This window comes from Thunnus thynnus, chromosome 20 (genome assembly GCF_963924715.1).
Source record: "Thunnus thynnus chromosome 20, fThuThy2.1, whole genome shotgun sequence".
NCBI classification, from domain to species: domain Eukaryota; kingdom Metazoa; phylum Chordata; class Actinopteri; order Scombriformes; family Scombridae; genus Thunnus; species Thunnus thynnus.
The window spans coordinates 10,022,469-10,043,676 of record NC_089536.1 but is presented as its reverse complement, the minus strand read 5'-3'; the positions used below and the strand labels follow the sequence as shown (position 1 = coordinate 10,043,676).

At 38.0% G+C, this 21,208-nt stretch overlaps 1 protein-coding gene across 3 annotated transcripts; it reads left to right on the top strand.

Annotated features, from left to right (window-relative positions):
- Window positions 1–1,677: 1,677 nt before the first annotated feature.
- On the top strand, window positions 1,678–20,822 carry fshr (follicle stimulating hormone receptor). 3 transcript variants are annotated; one of them, XM_067575957.1, is made up of 15 exons: window positions 1,679–2,156; window positions 4,532–4,603; window positions 5,680–5,754; window positions 5,981–6,055; window positions 6,274–6,348; window positions 6,430–6,504; window positions 7,665–7,739; window positions 8,162–8,242; window positions 9,090–9,158; window positions 9,261–9,335; window positions 9,957–10,139; window positions 14,101–14,321; window positions 16,015–16,196; window positions 16,313–16,504; window positions 17,424–20,822. In XM_067575957.1, exons 1-15 carry the CDS (start codon window positions 1,960–1,962, stop codon window positions 17,958–17,960), a joined length of 2,184 nt encoding a protein of 727 aa, XP_067432058.1. In that variant the 5' UTR covers window positions 1,679–1,959; the 3' UTR covers window positions 17,961–20,822. The 3 variants fall into 3 exon arrangements, with proteins under 3 accessions (XP_067432059.1, XP_067432060.1, XP_067432058.1); XM_067575958.1 differs by lacking the exon at window positions 5,981–6,055 and having other exon boundaries at window positions 1,678–2,156; XM_067575959.1 differs by lacking the exon at window positions 8,162–8,242 and having other exon boundaries at window positions 1,678–2,156.
- Window positions 20,823–21,208: the final 386 nt, after the last annotated feature.

Sequence of the window (21,208 nt, the reverse complement as noted above, 5' to 3'; positions counted from 1 at the left end):
AAAAGTCAAAAAAAAAAGATTGTTTGTTACATAAGTGTGTGTCTGTGTGTGCGCACATGAATGCAGAGTGTCCTTGCAAGCTGGCTGAAGTGTGCTTGGCTCAGCCAGCGGAGAAGAAAGGAATATTATGTCCATCGTTATCAAGCTGTGCTCATCATTCCACACAAATATGATGAAGGAGACAAAACAGATTCACGTCTGCTCCCCATAATTATTCTTACTGCCGGTTTGTTGACGTGACTTTGAAGCTAAAGGAGACACCATCAGCCCAAAATAAAAAAACATATTTCTCTCGAAAACTGTAAATAATATAGACTAACTTGCCAATAAAACAAGCATAACAAGCAAAAAAGGATAAACTGGCATCCACTACAGTACGTTCTTTTAGAAGCTGAAACCTTTGTGATTTTAACAAAGTAAACAACTGCAGCTCCCATGAAAATTTATGGTAATGCTTTAGATTGCAGCTCGCCGCACACACAGCGTAATTGTTCCCAATTTACAGTGTAATATTTTGTACTGACGGTGTACCAGTAGAGTACGTACCGATCCAATACTTACATGCAGGTACATTAAGGGAACACGATGTGAAGTTAAGGAATAAGTGGGTAACAATCTGTGAACTGTCAAACTTCTGTATTTTTCAACCCTGACCCGATTTTGCTATCTTTTTGTGTGACTAATGGGGACAACAGTTTTTGAAATTGATTTAGTATTGAGCGAGAGCGCTTCAGCCAGCAGCCATGAAACAGGCTGCGATGTAATCCTTTGGGGCAATAGCACCTGTCAATATACACCCACTAAAAGTGCTTGTTTTTGACACTGACAGGCTCAGACCGTCATTATAAGTGTGTGACAACATTATGGAAAGGACCATACAGAGAAATAAAACGTTTTTCTTGACCTTTCACTTGATCTGGTCTGTTTGTTATTGCATCTAACCAAGTCTCACTCAAACTGAAATCTCACGAGATTGAGTTGTTTTCGAAATCAGCTAAATATTCAGCCATGACAGAGTTGGAGTGCCAGGAGGAGTTTGTTGTGTTGGAGACTTTATTGCATCCTCCATGACATTTGATTTGATTTAATGTAGTTTTTCTCATAATATCAAACTAACTAAACTAAAAACTTAGTATTATCTAAATTTGCTGGCCGAAGCACTTGTCTATATTTTGTCAGTTTTGGGGCTCAGTCATAAGTGGTCTTGTTCAGGAATAAGGTTAAGTTACTTCACTTATGTATACTATAATTACTTTTTCCTCCGTTTTTTTCTTTGTTTGCTATAATACTTTCCTGCTTTTTATAAGAATTCACTTTTTGGCGACAAATAGGAGTCTTGTGGTCAAGTAGGATTAATGAGTGTGTAATTTTCAAATCTGTTGAATAAGAAACAAATGTGTTCAAAGAAGTGTTCAAAGGCATCTTCTGCAAATTTAATTAGCATTTCATCCTGTAACACTATGTTAGTTTCTGTGATTGCTTGTTTGTGTGATTCCATCTGAAGAGGAAATTTTAGGAGTCAAAGTGTAATGACTGGAAACTGGGAAGTGTATAATTACGTCATTTGTAAAATCAGGAAATGTCCTTATCAAAACATCTGGTTAAGATCCATGCTCTGCTGTGGTGATTTTCACACACACACACACACATAGACACTACCCAGCAGAGACCTCCTACATCCTCATAAACCCATAAAACTTTTCACACACCCCCCCGGTATTCACAGCTGCTGGGCAGACAACAGCAAGCGCCTTACACTTCTTGTCTGTTCGACCTGGCAGTGAACTCTGAGTGGAGTGACGGACAAACGGACAAAAACAATCATATCAAATGTGGAGTGCAGGCTCTGGTGGAAGGCCGGCGTAGATGTAAAAAACCACGTGGGAGACAGAGAGAGAAGAGCCGAGAAAAACCCAAAGAAACCAAAAGATAACAACCTGGACTGAGAGACAGATTGCAATGATGCTGTTGATGATTCTGATAATGCTGACGATTGTGTTGATTAGGACGGCATCAGCCTCGGCGCCTGACTGCCTGAAGATGGATATCAAACCTGGAGTGGGTATCACTTTGGCCAAAGGAACCCTGCCCTGCTACCAGCTCAGACCTGGAGTTACAGAGATTCCCACCAACATCTCCACAAACACCCAGTGCCTGTGAGTACACACACACACACACAGTGGATGCACACAAATATATGCAGCAATGACGGGAGACAAATGTAAAGTTGCTTCAGTCATCGTAGAAGTTTACATCCTGCTGCTGCACAATGTCTCAGAGAAATTGTTTGAAAAGTTCTTCTGTGGTATAACAGGCAGCGATAATGCGGTTTAGCTCTGACTTCATCCCTTTTCTAGCTGGCAACTGTACAAAAACGTAAAGGATATAAGCTTTATGGAGCCTTATATAGAATCAGAATCTGAATCGTGGGCACTCTGTCAGTCATTTTGGAGGAGACAGACACAGATGCAGCAGACACAGATTTCCTCCTGTGCTCTGTCAACAAGCCTAAATCCTGTCTTCTTAGCGCTGTACTGGGAAAGAGTTAACTCTAACTCTAAATAATAATAATAATCTGTTTTTCTTTTTTAATTACATAACTAATAATGTTTTGAGAAGAAATAAGTTAACATTTTGCTATGATGGTTGTTTCTTACAGTAGTTTATTCTTGTTGTAGTTTATTATGTTAAATATGTTGGTAGGATAAGGGTTAAATACACATAGTAGTTATATACTGTAGTATTCTCAATATATAAGCAACAACATGTTTTGTCCCGTTCTTCTACTCTATTTTAAGACCATTTATCTATTCCTGTAATGTAATTTGGCGTGCTACCTGCTGTAGAAACGACTGGCTGTCTCCTGGTTTCTTTCTTTTTTCAAGCTGCTTTCTGAAAATGTGTATTTGTGGTTGTATTTTATATTTTTTTTGTAATTTTCAGAAATTCAGTAGGATGGGGGACAAATTGGAAGCAGCAGAGGCCAAGATTTTCTGTTTTCTAGTCTCTAGTTTGGGTCAAGCTCCAAAAACACTGGATCCTACATTTCCCATTATGTGACTCAATAACATCTTTTAGACCCTCCATGCCTTGTATACTCCCACATCTTTCAGACTTCACACCTCCAGTTTGTTCCAGTACTTCTTATGAAGAGTAAACTGACATCTCTACTCATCTACAGCAAGCGACATGGATCATTATTACATAGAATACATACATACAGTAGTATTTGCTATTAACCATCTTACCCCAATAGAGATTAAGAAGGTATACAAATCAAAATCCCATCTCATGACCATGCATAATCATTTAGACTTTTCTTTCTAATCCTTGGCTGAATTTTGCACCAAACTTGCCAATGCTAGTTTTATTAAATATTCATTTATTCGAGGAGGCACATCTGTTCGTCTTTAGCGATTCACAGTACAACCACAGACTTCTACTGATGGCCAGAGAATAAGTACGAGTTAAGTGTTCAGACTTAATGGTTTCAATGGTTCAATCCACCCAATCTTATAATACATCCATGGTTCAAACCCAAACTTTGAGCAGTGTTGATTGACTGTAACCTTTGCAAGCAGCGATTTCGGGGTGAATGCTAAAACTTAGTATAACAGGAGCACCAGTAGACAAAAACAATCATAAGCTAACATTAGCCACCATAAGCTAATGGTCATAACAGACCAAAAAAGGCGGTAGCAGAAAAACCCTTTAGTGTACTGAATCGAGCAAAGGTGTGTTTTATTACTTATGAGTTCATCTTTTAAGAGAAAGATTGTGTTTTCCCTGCTTTCAAAAGTTCCATGGTGTCACTTTAACCTCCAAAGGTGTTAATTGAAGGTACTGCAAGATGTTTTGACACAGTGACACAGAACTGGACGAGGCAGAAAAGGGTGATCGTCACTCAGAGTAAACACTGACCTTTTGTTTTGGCCTTTGAAACATTTAGAAGGAATCTCAAGGCCAGAAAGGGGAGGGGGGGGGGGGGGGGGGGGGGGGGGGGTCTGTGTAAAGATTAGGACTGCATGAAGCTTTTGCACAAACATACACCTACACAAGAACGGAGTGCACGTATACATAACGGTAGTCGCAAAAGCATAGAAACAAATGCAGCCGAGGTGGCAGAAGTAGCGACATTTCCCAAGAGACGTACTGTGAACTCCCAGGTGGCGATGTGTGTGTTCTCATCTGTTCTGTTCTGCTCAAAGGTCAAGGCTCAGGAACAGTGGGGATATTTACAAGTAAGCAGCAATGGATGGCCGTTTCAGATGTGATCTACAACAACCAGATGCAAAATAAGCTCGGGATCTTTTATAGATATTCTGTACGCTAAAAGAAAATCCCCAACATGAGTGTGTAACTGGTCATGGCGTCATTGACCTCCTTCATTAAACGAAGATGCAAATATGAAAATGATCCCACCAACATCCGCGACACCCACAATTCAACAGTCTGGTAATTGTTGTGATAATTATTCTTTAAGGTTTGTTCTTGTGATTACATTTCTGAGTGGCTGTTTTTGCATCAACAGGGATGTTAAGAATACGCAGATCAGTGTGATTCCCCAGCGCGCCTTCACCAGCCTGCAGCACCTCAGGATACTGTGAGTGTGTGTTCTTGTGTGTGTCTGTGTCATGTTTATTCTTTGATGTGTAACATAATGAACTGAGGAGGTCAAAACACTGGAGATATGAATCATCAAAACAAAGGAGAGAGAAAAAAAAAAAAGTACCTTTGTTGCAGCACAGTTTTATGTTTATGTTTTATTTACAGCACAAAAAGCTTCAGTATTAAAATTAGACTCAAACTACATTCAAAGTATTTCTACATGACTTTAAATTATGAAACTAATGGAGAACAAGAAAGCACAAAATACAGAATTCGAGTGGTGTTAATATTATGTGGATAACAGCAAACACACATATTTGTTTATTGAACACAGGGGAGATTTCTGTTTGCTCAGATTATTCTTTGCGTGATAATAATTCATCTGTCCTCAAAATTGAGACAAATATATGATGGCATGCAAAATTGTTTTTGCCCTTTAACAAGGCATACAGTATCATATCTCCCCTTTATTTTATTTTACGTATACGTCTATTTAATTTTGTTTATTTACATACACATTTGAATGTTTTTCTCTTTCACTGGGCTTTATCATCACCTGTACCTCTATATTTATATTTGTGTTTAATTTTATCTTTTATATTAAAGTGTTTCCATATATTGTTATCTTTAATTGTGTAAAGTTATAAAGAAATTAAACCTCTGCATAGTTGGGTCAAATACAACTATTAATACAGCCAAACTTTAGCAATCAGGAAATTAAAATCTCTAATCAGACTTAGGATATAAAAAGGACATCAACAATCAGAACTATTGAGAAAGCTTGGCAACACTATAAATATTTACGTTGGATCTAACTGTGCAGGTCCATTATTTTCTCCATATATACATTTTTAGCCTTCTTGCACCTCTTCATTTTGTTACTAGTATGGTGATCTTTTCAAAAGTGTAACAATAAGTGTAACATCCCAAATGCTTCCTGTCTTGTGTGTGACTTAAGCATTAATGAAGTAAAAAAAAAAATCATCTATACCACCAGTTGTTCACTGTATTTTTCCTCTTTTCCACTAAAACCTGCATCCTCATCCTTCTTCTTTCTCCTCACAACCTTAGTACCATTTCGGAGGACAACATCCTGAAGAATATCTCTGCTTTTGCCTTCGCTGGCCTCCCTCGGCTCATTCATATGTGAGTATGCAACTTTGTGAAAGCTTTTGCACGTGATGTGTTTTACCCAACGTGCTCCTAGTGTTTAGTCTTCGTTATGGAACAGGAAGAAAACTGATCACCCAAACAGTTGTAGGCAGGCCGGTGGATTCAAAATATGTCAAAGAATAAGTGTGATTGTAGACGTAACAGCTGGATTTTTTTAGTGCATTACATATTTTTCCATTTATATATGTGTTTCTCTTAGCGACATCTCAGGTAATGGCGCACTGGAGAGTATTGGAGCTTTTGCCTTCGCCGGCCTCCCTCAGCTGACTGAAATGTGAGTCTAACACTTTCTGAAAGGCTTTGTGCATGACGTATTTTATCCAACGTGCTTCTAGTGTTTAGTCTTCGTCATGGAACAAGAAGAGCCACAAACTCTGAGAAAACTGATCACCCAAACAGTTGTAGGCAGGGCAGTGGAGTCAAAATACGTCAAAGAGTGTGATTGAAGATGTAACAGCTGGATTTATATTTATATATCTGTGTTTCTCTTAGCCACATTTCAAAGAACGAGCCACTGGAGAGTATCGGAGCTTTTGCTTTCTCTGATCTTCCTGAACTCAGTCATATGTAAGTATAACTGGCAGAAACCCTATAATTTTGAGACCAGTGGTTTATATTAGCCACTATGTGACAATGTCTTTCTTTCAGAACCATAACACTGTCACAACACCTGAGACACATCCATCCAGATGCATTCATGAACATTGTAAAACTACAGTATCTGTGAGTACGGCAATATGTACTTATTCAATGTGTGTGGTTCAAACTAATTGTGAGTCCAAAATGGGTCATGGGTGACAGGCCTACTTCTGACGGGCCCCCACACGGCCGGAGGCATCATTTTTTAATTAGCTTGGATCCTCTGGAAGAGATATCAAGTGTCACATTTCATCCCAAGGATGAAGTGTGACAAGTTTCCCACAAAATAAGTTATCCACTATTTAACTCTATGAAACCCATTTGGTACAAACAGTAATCTTAAATTGGATTGTTTATACTTTTCCAAACAAACAGTTTATAAAGGACAGTATCCCTCATGGACATTATCATAACTATTACTGTTAAGTTTGTCCCAATTTATGAGAACTGGGACACATAAACAGAGCAGTTTATGGTGAAAATATGTAAATGATTAAACTTTTAAACTAGGGCACATTAGTGCATTTTGAATTACATCTAAAATATTTCTGATTTTATACAATGAAATGTCCACAATGTACCCAAATACCCTGTCTTGATTAAAAAATTAAATGTATTGCCTCTTAGAGGTTTAATACAAAGGATGATTATCAATAAAAACCTACAAGGAAACAATTCAAGGTTTAATAAAAAAGAAGCTAACGAAAAGCTAACATGATTATGTGTATGAGTAATGCAGAAATGCAGTTGAAAAAGGGGCAAAACATCTCTGCTGACTAAATATGTAAAAAAAAAAAAAAAAACATTCATTGGTGTCTGTCGGTGTTGAAAAACCTTTTAACTTCTAAAAAATGTTCCATAATCTTTTCAAAAAAGCAAGGTCTTTTTTTGGAGGTTTATGCTTTCAAATTGAAAACCTGTTGTGCACAAGAATGTGTGTTTTACAGACTGAAATATTTTAGAGATAATTGTCATGTATTTTTGCAAAAAGAAAGAAAAAAGACATTTTCATTTGGAACATAGCACCCCTTTAAATGGTCTGATTTATCTCTCTGCCACGTGAGCTTCTGGCTGAATTGTCTTGGATTCCCTTCACGTGTTAATTTTTTTTATCTTGGTTAATAAAATGGATGCTACATTGTCCTGATTTTTTTCGCTGTGACTGAACTGCAAACTAAGTGTCTGCTGTTTGGAGGTCAGGGTGTGAATGTAGTAACATTTGTTTGTTAATTTGCACATCACAGGACCATCTCCAACACCGGCCTGAGAATATTTCCAGATTTGACCAAGATCCGCTCTACGGCCCACCACTTTGTGTTGTAGGTTGACACGCTCTCAACACGATATATAAATGAACTAAAGACACACGTTCACACACCCACGTGCCATAATTCCCATATGCACTGAGCATATAGGCTATTTTACACATTCAGAATTAAATATGCCCGGAAGAAATCACACCGTTAGACATAAAATAGTTAAGCTGAAACCTACGCACTGAGTAGTCCATACAGAAGAGCTTATCAGGAAAGCAAACCATCTGTCCATCGTCTCAAGCCTTTAAAAAATCCATCTTTTAACTGTCTCCCATCTGACATCTACAAATCAGCGTCATAAAGGAAGTGGATTTATGCATTCCTTATATTTTGCTCACTAACTGTATATATATCTGCTGGTTTTCCTGCTGGTGAATCAGTATACGTTGTTTATCGTGTGTGTTTTTGTTGTGCGTGCTGCTTAGTGACCTGGAGGAGAACAGCCACATAGAGCGAGTCCCCGCCAATGCCTTCAGAGGCCTCTGCACTCAAACCATCAGGGAGATGTAAGAGATTCATCACTTTTTTAGGAACATACGCACCACCCTCACATAGCTGCGAGTGGGCATTAGAGGCGCAGTGATGAATGTTCCCTGAAATGCTCTCTGCCCTCTTTCCTGAGCTCTATCTTCTGCAAAACTCCTACTTTGTTGCTTCCTCTATCTATCCCCCTTTGACGCTGCAGATCAGGATCCCTGCTGAAAATCGTGTTTTGAATCAGGCAAAGAGTGACGTATTTTAATGTTGCGCTATATATTTGTCCTACATTTTGCTCATGTGAATAATTCAAATGGTGGAAAACTAATGGATACATTTGCTTAAGCTGAATTTTGAAGGAGTTCCTTGAATATTTCCATATTATTACTTTATAATTCTACTGCACTACATTCACTACTCTCTGAGAGCTGGAGTTACTATTTACTTGCTTTACAAATTAATATTATATAAATTATAGTACCAGCCTATAAACTATACATTTTTCTATATTGTGATGCATTATTATAGATTAAACTACCAAACCACATAGTTAAAATGAGCTCAAATGCATCTTAAAAAGCAGCTTAAATGGTAATACATCACTAACTATTATAATATAATGCATAAAAACACCAACAGGCAGAGTTCCTGCTGCATAAAAATTACTTACTTTACTTTCAATACATTCATAATTTTGAAGGACTTACACAATAATAATGTGTAATATTGTGTTTGACTCAAAAATCCTGCGTATCCGTACAGTTTTTATCACTGCAAACACTAAAATTAGCTTTGATAGTTCAGATAAGTTTACTGTTGGGAATGTCCCGTGTTGGAGCCACGTGACTGTAATTTGGCTTCGCTTTCTCATGACAGACGGCTCAACAGAAACGGCATCAAGGAGGTGGAAAGTGACGCCTTCGGCGGCACAAAGATGGGCAAATTGTGAGTCACAGGCAGAGACACAATTACAAACAAAATAGATAAATAAATAAAATATCAAGCTCACATGTTTAATTTCTCTCTCTCTCTCTCTCTCTCTTTCAGGTCCCTAAAAGGGAACCAACAGCTTACTCACATCAATCCCAACGCCTTTGTGGGCTCCAGTGAGTTGGTGGTACTGTAAGCATGACATCCAACAGTAACTCATGCCTACATGATTCACCCTCCTCATCATCACTTATTAAATTCAAGATGTAGGAGAAAACAAGAAACAATGCGGCATATGTGGGGAAACAAAAAAAAACCTTTTAAATATGCCAGATTTAAGGTAAAAATAGAACGAGAGCAAGTGAAGTCAATTCATTTTAACCGGAAAGAGGTTTTTTGGGGGGTTTTTTTTAACCTGTTTATTCCCCAAATAAAAAGACACCACTGAAGCAGCAATCAGAAAAAAACACTGGGTTTTTTTTGACTGTCATTGCTGTGATGTTTTTTTTTTCACTCCACATTCAGGCAATCACTTGGCAATCACATGCTGGCTCTTTCTGTGAATTTTCTCTTCAGGAAAGCTGAATTTCATTGTTTCATTCCAAGCAAACCTGGAATTTAGCTGGCACATTTCTTTTTTTTAAATCAGAGTTTCTCCAAAGAGAAATAAATAGCAGGTTTTATGAACCAATCATAGGTTGCATATTACGTATAGCATAACAGTTGTTGAAAATGTCATGTATTCTGATATGAAAATGCCAGCTTCTCATACTCCTCTGTTAAATACCCACTTGTTTGTGTTTGTGCTTGCAGGGACATCTCCCACACAGCCCTCAGCTCCCTGCCGGACTCCATCCTCGGTGGACTCGAGTGGCTGATCGCAGAGTCTGCCTTCCATCTGAAAGAGCTCCCTCCTCTGCACTTCACCAAACTCCACCTGGCCAAACTCACCTACCCGTCACACTGCTGCGCCTTCCAAAACATACGCAGGAACAGGTAGTCTGCACAAACACTGACAGTCAAAAGGTTTCTGAGCACCTTATTCACTTTCTTGCCGAGAGTGAGATGAGAAGATACTGTAGATAATGTCATACTCTCATAGCCTACCTCTAAAAATATGAAGCTATGAACAGTCTGGCTCTATTCAGAGGTTTAAAACCACCAGCACCTCTAAAACTCACTAATTATATAGTTGGTTTAATCTGTTCAAAAAGTGTACCATTCACTATTTTACAAAGGGTTATATACTGGACTATTTCTTGGCTTTGGGGACCAGTAACTTTCTGGAAAATCTGCTGGTTGCCTGGCAACGGCTTCCGGCCAAGAGGTAGTCCAATTGCCCGTTAAACCACAACTTGTCATTTTAACACTTACGTTCTTGTATGAATTAAACAAATTGTTATGTTAATTAGTGAGTTTTAGAGGTGCTGGTAGACAGATTTTGTGTGTGTGTGTGTGTGTGTGTGTGTGTGTGTGTGTGTGTGTTTGTGTGTGTGTGTTTGGAGCCAGGCTAACTGTTTCCCCCCACGTTTCCACTCTTCCTGCTAAGCTAAGCTAAGCTAACTGACTGCTGATCCAACTTCATATTTACCACAGAGACATGAGAATAGTATCAGTCTTCTTATCTAACCCTTATTCTCTGCAAAGAAAGTGAATAAGCATATTTTTCCAAAATGTTGAACAATGTCTTTAAGTCTCTGGTTATGTTATTGAGAATTTCTTGTAAATATTTACCTAGCGAGGCAGCTGGATTCCTGAGATCATGACATCAACCATCTGGCACATCAGGTTATGCAAATACCACTAAATAAGAAACTTACTGTAAATAAGGAGTGGGTATATGTAAATTGAGAAATGATGTGTAATATTTTTCCTCCTTTTTTCTAATCTTGATTACTTGATTTATTGTTAGCCACTCCACTTCTAATGAGACTCTTAATTAGCGCTTGATTGAAGGCACCTGTGCACTGGAAAGGCCAGTTTTAAGCTTGCATGTCAAAAACAGCAATAAAGTCTGTTTTAAGCACATTTATTATTACTGTAGGGCTGCAACTAATGTTTTTTTTCATTATCAATTAATCTGTTGATTATTTTCTTGATTAATTGATCAATTGTTTGGTCCCATAGACTATTAAAAAAATGGGCGTAGCCACAGTGACGTCACTCATTGGTTTGTTGACTCCTGTTTTGCTCTCTTTTAACATCCATGGTTTTGAAGCCTAGAGTTTGCATTTTCACCGTTGTCATGTTGTATTTTTGGAGCCAGAAGTGACCATATATGTAGGAGAGGGTGGAGCTGACTCTGATGCTAGGTGCTAGCCTTGTTAACACGGTGTATTTACAGTCTATGGTTAACTGTGACAATGCTAATGCTAATGCTAATTATTGCTAGTGCAAAACAGGCTTAAAACCATTAAAACAAAATGTACTTACCGGAAAACTGAACATCCGACTCCTTAGAGTCACACACTGAAATAGCGAGGGCTATGGCTATACTCTGTGAATCTAAGGATACACCATGGTTACGTTACGTAATCAACGTTGTCGCCGTGGTAACGACTTGCCTGTGACGACACCCACCTGTCACTCAAAGAGGCCATACCCTTGATTATGCATAACTTTAAGCCTTAATAAAATTAATTAATTAAGTTATATACATATTCACCTCCCATATAGTTGTCATGAACGGGGAAATTAGCTATAGAGACTAAAACCGTTTTTCGTACCAGGCTGTAAACATGTTTATTTCTGCTGTAAAGTTGGGCATTTTAACATGGGGGTGAATGGGAATTGACTCACTTTTGGAGCCAGCCTCAAGTGGCCATTAGAGGAACTGCAGTTTTTTGGCACCCCTGCATTGGCTTCATTTTTTCAGCCCCGGAAGTTGTTTGGTCCATGGATTTAGTTGATCAAATGTCAGAAAAAGGCGAAAAATGTCCATCACTGCTTCACAAAGCCCAAGTTGATGTCTTCAAATGTCTTGTTTTGTCCACAATAGTCCACAACCCAAAGACATTCAGTTTACTGTCTTATAGCAGACTAAAGAAACCAGAAAATATTTACATTTGACAAGCTGGAATCAGAGAATTTGGACATTTTTTTATTAAAAAAATACACAAAACAATTAATCGATTATCAAAATATTTGGCAATTCATTTATTAATTAGTTAGTTAATTAGTTAGTTAGTATAGCAACTAATCAATTACTCGACTAATCGTTGCAGCTCTACATTACTGTCTTTTACCATGATGGTGTCAGTACTATTTTACTGGACACTTTATCTCATGCAAGAGTGATTTTTATTCTTACAACTGACAAATTTAACTTTGGACAATCTTCTGCTATAGCTTTGTATGTCTTTCGTAGATTTTATGTCTTGGCTGCCTAAAGGCAGTTTTATATTTTCAGGTCAAGGTAGAATTTATTCTCATTCTCTCCACATACAATACTCAGTACGCAAGGGAATGAAATTGTATCCCCTCAGTGTAACGGTGTACATGAGAACAGATCCAGTGAAAATAGTAAAAAATAGACAAGTAAACAATAAAGTACTTGCTGGTCAGTACGGTTGTTGTATTGTTGTATATCACTGTACACTTTATATATGTTATTTTGTAATGATTAACCAACACCTTATGCAACTGTACTACTTTTTCCTGTTCCAACATTCACTGCTTTGACTGTACTTCTCTTGCAGCTGTGACACAGAAGCTGTGTACAAAAATCACACACTATTTGCTTCCACTGTATTTGCTTTCCAAACTCCGCTGAGTGTTTATTATGTAGGGAATAGTGAATGAGTGAACAAAGGCTTGAACAAAGACCCAGCTTTTAATTTCCCTGTGAGGGAATAATAACATCTTAGGATTGTCTGTGAGACAAAGAGACAGTATGCTGTTTGCTCCTGTTATCTAATTATAGTGATCAAGATTCAGATCATCATATTCACTCAGACATACTCAACAACCTTTTTTTTTACTGTGCCTGGAAGCTTTAAAGAAATTGGGAGACGTGCTTTTCAGCACCATCAGACTGGAATAATTTGCCTAACTCACTCCGATTGATAACTTCTTTCCAAGACATCAAGACTTCTCTACTTGATTACCATAAATCTACTTTTTCCTGTTTTTGATTGTATTTACCCTAATTTTAGTTTATAAGTGGACTCTGTACTTTGACATAATATTATTCAATCTATTCATTTATTTTATTTATCGTTCATTCTTCGTACAGATGACTTGTGTAACAGATGTAGCGTGTGGGGTTTGGCATGGTGGGAGATCCCTTATGTGTATGTCCATGTTGATTTCGCTTTGTTGATTGTTTTGTGTTGTTGTATTGTTTAATTTATTATCATTATTATGACTAATGTATTTTGTTTTGTTTAAATATTGTAACTTTTATGTTTTGTACCTTAGGACCCCCTCAAAAAAACGAGATGGTGCATCTCAAGGGGTGTATCCTCTAATTCATTTTGAAAAAAGATTGAGTAATAATTTATAATAAATTAGAATCATATCTTAATTTACATTTACCTGTTCTATATCCATATTACTAATTTTAGGATATTTATAAGTAAATGGACAAGCAAAATACATGACATTCAATCACAAATTCCTAGCAGGATAATGGGTTATTATGGCATATATGTACAATAGATGTCACATACAGCCACAGATATTACAGCAATATTTTACTATACTTTTTTATACTATACTATATATTCTGCTATATATATATATATATATATATATATATATATATATATATATATATATACATATGACTCTATGACTCCATTACTGGTCAGTTATTATTAACTGACAGTGCTGAACTTGAGGTTTTATTGTCATAATTTAGTAGAAAAATGTCTGTCAAAAACTGAATGCTTTCTTGGTGGAAAATATTAAGAATGCAAGCATTTTTTTAAACGTGTGTGTACTTCATGTGCGTCAGGTCGAGGGGGCACCCCCTGTGCTTTCACCCGGAGGCCCGTGAGCAACGTCACTTCTACAGGGACCACTGCTCCAACTCCACCTCCATCACCTGCAGCCCAACCCCAGATGACTTTAACCCCTGTGAGGACATCATGTCCCCCGTCCCACTGCGAGTCCTCATCTGGGTCATCTCTGTCCTCGCACTGATGGGGAACACAGCTGTACTCCTTGTCTTGTTAGGTACTAAACGAGAAAATCATCGCTATCCATAAAACACATATGTGGTCCTTTTGTTTTGCCTGTGTGTCTCAGATGTTGTGGTGTTGCTTTCAAAGATGGAAGTAACTAAATATATTTAGTCAAGTACTGTAAGTACAAATTAGGTGTAGCTACTATTTACAGTATTTTGTAGTTAAAGTTCCCTTCCACTCAAAAATGTGTTTTGCTTATTGTTAATTCACTTAGATGTTTCACTATGCAGAGGGATGTATGTGCAGAGTTTGACACTAGAAGGCTGTTAACACATTTATCTGCTCAAAGGGGAAAGTTTCTCTGTGCTCTCCTTAAATCTGAGTTTAAGATGTGTACATATGGTTGTTGATTTGTGACATCAAATTTGGAACATTTGGAAACGTGAAAAATGTGGCAACTAGAAGCCTCCATTAAACATATACTGAAGATAGACTTTTTAGGGTAGTTGGAGACATCTTGTGTCCAGAAGTTAAACTTTTGAAATTAACAATATTTGTTTATTCATACATTCTACATTTTTTTCAATGAGGGAAAAGGAGTAGATGTTTGTGAGGGTTTGCCGAGTAGCCAGGCACAAAAATGAGGAGTTGCATGCAGAGTTCAGCAGTCCAAGTGAATTTAATTTGACATCAGTGGAGTCCAATGCAGATACTTACAGTGGAGATAAAAAATGTCTGGCCAAAGTGAAAAAAATAAAATAACTAACTAACCAAAAATAACCCTTTTCTCAAAAATAGGGGAATACAAAAAAAAATCAACTCTAAACTACACTTTGGCTATGCCCCCCTCAGATTAGGCCCAAGGCAGGAGCTGTGGACTCTATGTATGACCAGAAACCTCCAGCCACCCCAGCCCTCTCCCTTTTATACACATGGACTCCACCTACTCAAGAGAACAACATCAATTATCTCTTACAAAACACTCACAAGGACAACAGTGTTAAATAACAATATGCTGTCAAATAGAAATTCATTTAAGTTTACTCTAAAACATGTTTTTCCTTAAAAAAAAAAAAAAGAGTACTTTAACATTCAAATCCCCAAAAAGAGGCAAAACTTCTACTTAGCTACTACATTAGCTCGAATTTGCCAGTTCCTGGTCTGACAGAGGAAGAGAGAGTGCAACAGAGAAGACAGATGAAGCACAATTTAAATTCAGTATATTTAACACAACTGCAATGTCTCTCTTTTTTTTTTTTACCACAACATTTTAAATGTGTGCGTTGTACATGTCAATGTTAGCAAACACCTACACACTAAGTAAACAAGCTGTCGGATAAAAATCTCTGACCAACAATAAGATTGAGAGGAGAGGACTGCTGATGCGGAGGTTTTTTAATTTTTTATGTAGCAAAGCCATATCAGAAACAAATTATTATTCCAAGTAGAGTATTTTTATTTGTTGTAAAACATGTTTGGAGGGTACTTTTTTAAATATTTTACAGACTCATCGTGACTCATCTCTTCCTTCCATCTTTTCCTCTTTTCTTATTGTCTGACTTCCTTTTCTGTTATGAAAACAGGAAATAAGACTGGAGATTTTCATAGGACAGAAAGATTAAGATCTAATCTTATTCATAAAGACAGATTAGTACACATTACCAAGTACATTTGACTACATATTTCTGCTGATGCTCGTTTACTTTTGAGTACTTTTTTTCTTTCTATCGTTGTGTTGCCAGGCAGCAAGTCCAAACTGACTGTTCCTCGTTTTCTCATGTGCCACTTGGCATTTGCTGACCTCTGCATGGGCATTTACCTGGTAGTCATAGCGACCGTAGACACGCTCACTCGTGGCCAGTACTACAACCACGCCATAGACTGGCAGACGGGCCTGGGCTGCAGTGCTGCAGGCTTCTTCACGGTGTGTATGCAAGGAGTTCATTGCATACGTAACATATGATAGCCCTTAAATCAATGATAATATTCATGAATGTTCATTTTTTAATAGAAATATGTGTGTTTGTGTGTCAATTGCAGGTGTTTGCCAGTGAGCTGTCAGTGTTCACATTAACAGCAATCACCCTGGAGCGCTGGCACACCATCAAACATGCACTTCGGCTGGACCGTAAACTCCGTCTGAGACACGCCTGTATCGTCATGACAGCGGGCTGGATCTTCTCCACCCTGGCCGCTTTGCTTCCCACAGTCGGGGTCAGCAGCTACAGGAAGGTGGGTGCTTCATAAAGTCTGTACAATTCTTCATTCATTTACTCTTTCCAGTTTGCTTCCCAGCAATTTAATATATGTATATTCTTTTGTAGAATTTGCTCAGGTTCATGTCATCGGGGATGCAAAATGGTGCATGAACTCATACTCTACAAAATGACTTACAATATGCTTTTAAATATACAAAAATTATGCAAAACAACAAATGTAATGTTCTGCATGTCTGAGATGACATCCAATCAGACTATAGTCATACATACAATATGTTGTCTGGAACACCTAAATATGCATTTTCAGTAACAAATCTACATATTTATATCAATATATTTAAACAATGTTATCTAGAAATGTTAATTATAAAATGCATTCTCATTCTCAGTTATTTTCGAAAATCCTCTAAGCCTATGTCCATCTTGCTGTAGTACTGTGATAGTAGCAGTAGAGTTTTTTGGCTTGGAGAAACGGGGCAACAGCGTTATAACATTTTAAGATTTTTTACTTTAAGGCATTTTTTACTTTATTTGATAGAGTGACAGTAGCCTATAGAGAGACAGTAAACATGGGGAGAGAGTGGGTCTGATGACAAAGACACAAAGAAGAAAAAGCTGGAATTGAAGGTTGTAGTTACATGTGTCTTAAACTACTCGACCACCAGGACCCCCAAAACTATTGCTGCTATGTTGGTGCAATATATTAACAATAATTCCCATATGTTTTTATTTGCTGACCTTTAGTTGGTGGCTTAGTTTCTGTGTTCATTTGAATATGAAGCTATTTACAGCTCAGTTTTTGTTGCGTAGTCCACAAACCCTCTGAGAGGATTTCAGCCCAGGCTATGTGGAAATTAAGCACATTGAAGGCACACTGTGTGATTTCTGAATACATGTTTGTTTATGTGTCTGTATTTGTTTTTGTGATGTAGGTGAGCATCTGCCTGCCCATGGATGTGGAGTCTCTGGAGTCTCAGGTCTATGTTGTGTCTCTACTCCTCCTCAACATCCTGGCCTTCTTCTGTGTGTGCGGCTGTTACCTCAGCATCTACCTGACCGTCCACAACCCTTCGTCAGTGCCGGCCCACACCGACACCCTCGTGGCCCAGCGCATGGCCATGCTCGTCTTCACCGACTTCATCTGCATGGCTCCCATCTCCTTTTTCGCCACCTCGGCCGCCCTCAAGCTCCCTCTCATCACCGTCTCAGACGCCAAACTCCTGCTGGTTCTCTTCTACCCGATCAACTCATGCTCCAACCCCTTCCTGTACGCCTTCTTCACCCGCACCTTCAGGCGGGATTTCTTTCTTCTGGCAGCTCGCTTTGGTCTGTTTAAAACTCGAGCGCAGATTTACCGAACAGAGAGTTCCTCCTGTCAGCAGCCGGCGTGGACCTCTTCGAAGAACAGCCATGTGACGCTGTATTCCTTAGCCAATATGTCAAGTCTAGATGGGAAACAAGAGTGTTGACTGTTTTTCAAAATTTCATAGATACAGACTCGGTCTATTCAAATTTTACAGGTTTTTTTTTTTAAACTAATATTTCTGTCCTCACAGAAGTCCTAAATCTTTGAGGGAAATAAAGCAAAACTGTAGATCCTACAAAGGTATTGGCAGAACTTGCATGAATACCTCTTCAGGTATGAAAAATTCATTGTTTGAGGGTGGCACTTATTTTCACCTGTGCATGTTGAGGACATGAACCATCAGACTACTAATTCTTCAAAAGGATGTCACAACTCATCATTATTATGATTTGTTTGATCTTGATTTATGTTGACAACCAGCATATCAACCACTGACTCTTCAGGCCTGTCCTCTGACCCGCAACAACACGGGACATAAAGGCTCAGTATCCTTCTGAAACCATGTGACCCACGGGTGCACTGCTACTTCTGTATGTACCGTAGCAGTCCAAGTAAAGATAGCTTCAGAACAACTACAGATACTTTGACCAAATCTAGGTCAAATTATCGTGTCCTAGATAATTATTTCTATTTGTTTTAATTTGAGTGGAGTGCCAGATGGGTGGAGTTTACTGCATCATAACAATTTAGATTACAAGTAGGAGAAAATAAGAGTAGAAGAAGAGGCAGAATAAGTGAATTTGTTTCATTTTCATTGTCTTAGACAAAAAAATGCCATCCATCTGGTGTCCCAGGACAATGAAATAAACTTTGAAACAGTTTACCAAGGCATGACATTTGGGATATCAGCATATGCACATCAAGAAATCCACATTCATTTTGAATGATATTCATTAAGAAGCACACCGCAGGGACTTCAACTGATTAATAATCTCCTCATACACTCTGTCTGCTGTAGCTCTCCATGCCTCCAAATCCTCCCTACCCTTCAGTTTCTCTATTTAAAAAGAAAGAAGGATGTGTAATTATCTTTGTAATGTAATTATGTTTATTGTTTGTAAATGAAAGTATTAGTAACCTTTTTTTATATCTGTGTGTTCTGTACAAAATAGATTTTTGGGATGTTTTTTTTTTCATATCATTTATAAAGATGTTTATTATATCCTCTGTGCTTGAGCAGATTTTGTATGGCGAATGTGAGTTCACACACACACACACACACACACACACACACACACACACACACACACACACGTTGTCCTAGGTCACTTTTGGGGACATTACATAGACTTACATTCATTTCATAGAGACTTACCCTAAACCTGACCATAACCATTACTTGCCTAAATCTAACCTTAACCTAACCCTAACCTTGACCACTGACCCAAAAAAAAAGCTTTTGTCTGAAATTTGTCCCTGAAAGTAGCCTATGACAGACCCCGCTCCCCTCCCCAACACACACACACACACACACACACACTCAATTTAGTTATCTTTATCTTGAAATGCTGTCCTTCAGAGTATCCAGTGCATTCAAGGACAAAGTGACCCTACGAACCTCTGCTCTGTGTGACAGGAAGGGTGTGTGTGTGTGTGTGTAGGAGGGGGAGACCACACAGCTGCTCATTCTGCTTATTACAGGAGGACCGATATGGCGACTAGATAAGGTTCGTGTGCACACACACATACACACACACACACACACCCTCTCAGAAGCAACCCAGGGTTTCAAGGCTGCAGCTGCAAGAAGGAATCCATCTCATTGATATGGATACACTGCCTCCTTCATGCCAACAATGAATGTGTGGGTGCTTTTATACACTTTAGCCACCAGGTGATGCTACTGATGCTGGATTTATTGTGATCTCTGCTCTGCTCTGAACACCCCTGTTAATTGCAACAAAACCTCTTCTGATGGCAGCACAAAGCACCTATATGCAGTTTTAACACAGAAATAACAATACAATATAGTATTTTCTGACATTACATGCACATTTTTCAGCATGTCTTCACAGCTGTTGGCATTCTTTCTCAATTGGTCTTCATAGCACAATCAAAGCAACATAGGTTGTATAAAACACATACAAGATTACATCTGAAAATGCTGTCTGCAGAAAGGAATGAGAGACTGGAAATGAATTTAGAATGGTACAGTCTCAGTTTTGCAGTGCAATCCTGGATGAAGATGATTTTGTTAAAATGGATAAAGAAAACTGCAAGGGTCACACACTGCAAAGTAGAGCTTCTTGCTAGACAGAAAATAGTTGAATACCAATGAATCAGCCTCCAGAAAAGGATTCTTTACACAAGCTCTATGTCAACAGCACTCTCCTGACATGTCAAACCTTTTTATTCATACCTCTACGAAATTTCAATCACAGCATTTTTGCGAGTATTAAAAAAAAGATTCAAGGGATTACATCACTCTGGCAGCCTAATGGTCCTTAAATGTTGCACTTACTAGGCCTACTAATAATTATTGATCCCTGCTTTTGTTCAGTTCAGTGTTGGGGTGAAGGGTGTAGTACAAGCTCATACATACAAATCTTCTTCCGGACAGAAAACTAAAAGGGGAAAATATAAACAATCTCCACATAGAAACCTGTAACAATCTAAAAAGACAGTTTCATTGAAAGGCTGTGTCCTCAAGTACTCTGAGATACTAACCTAATAGCAGTCAAACAATGCCCTCTGGTGTTCAGATTACGTAAAACGATACTAATTGACTAAATGTGTTTTATTAAAGTGATACTCCACCCAAAATCTATATTCTGTGACTCAAACACTCAACTCATACAGGCTTGAAAGGTGGCTGTTAATAGATAAAAGAGTGGAGGCTGTAGTCAGCTTGCATTCATGTGAATTAAAATGGACTCCAATTACACAGAGAATGAGTGTGCTACTGGAGTAGTGTATTTTGAATGTATATTAGAATCAATTAATAAAATGTTGGTTATTAAATTCACTAATGTGTCTGCCTATATTCATATTCACACATTGTTTTGTATTGTAGTTAACAATGTTGTGCTGTGACATCGTTGGATTGGTGGATGTGTGCTGCTTTTAGTCTGTGCATATTAATTATATGTAATTTTATTTAAATTTTAGGTTGCCTTTTTAACATCTGGCCAGGGGACAACAGATGAAAATGTGCTTTTTAGGCTAACTCTGGCTCATTTACACTTCTCTTTTTTCCTGTTGATTAATGAGCATTGTCAAAAAAATAAATAAAACAAAATAAAAATCTATTTCTTAGAATACTTTCATATTTTTAAGTGTCTATAAGCCATTGTTACTGCCAGAATAACCTATACCTATGTGCCATATCTTAGTGAAAATATAAACATATAT

What these genes read in the sequence shown, in the direction of transcription:
- fshr (XM_067575957.1), top strand. Translation starts at nt 1,960, where the DNA reads ATGATGCTGTTGATGATTCTGATAATGCTGACGATTGTGTTGATTAGG. An exon ending in TCCACAAACACCCAGTGCCT is followed by an intron (nt 2,157 to 4,531) that starts GTGAGTACACAC and finishes TTGCATCAACAG; the next exon opens with GGATGTTAAGAATACGCAGA. An exon ending in ATTGTAAAACTACAGTATCT is followed by an intron (nt 6,505 to 7,664) that starts GTGAGTACGGCA and finishes TGCACATCACAG; the next exon opens with GACCATCTCCAACACCGGCC.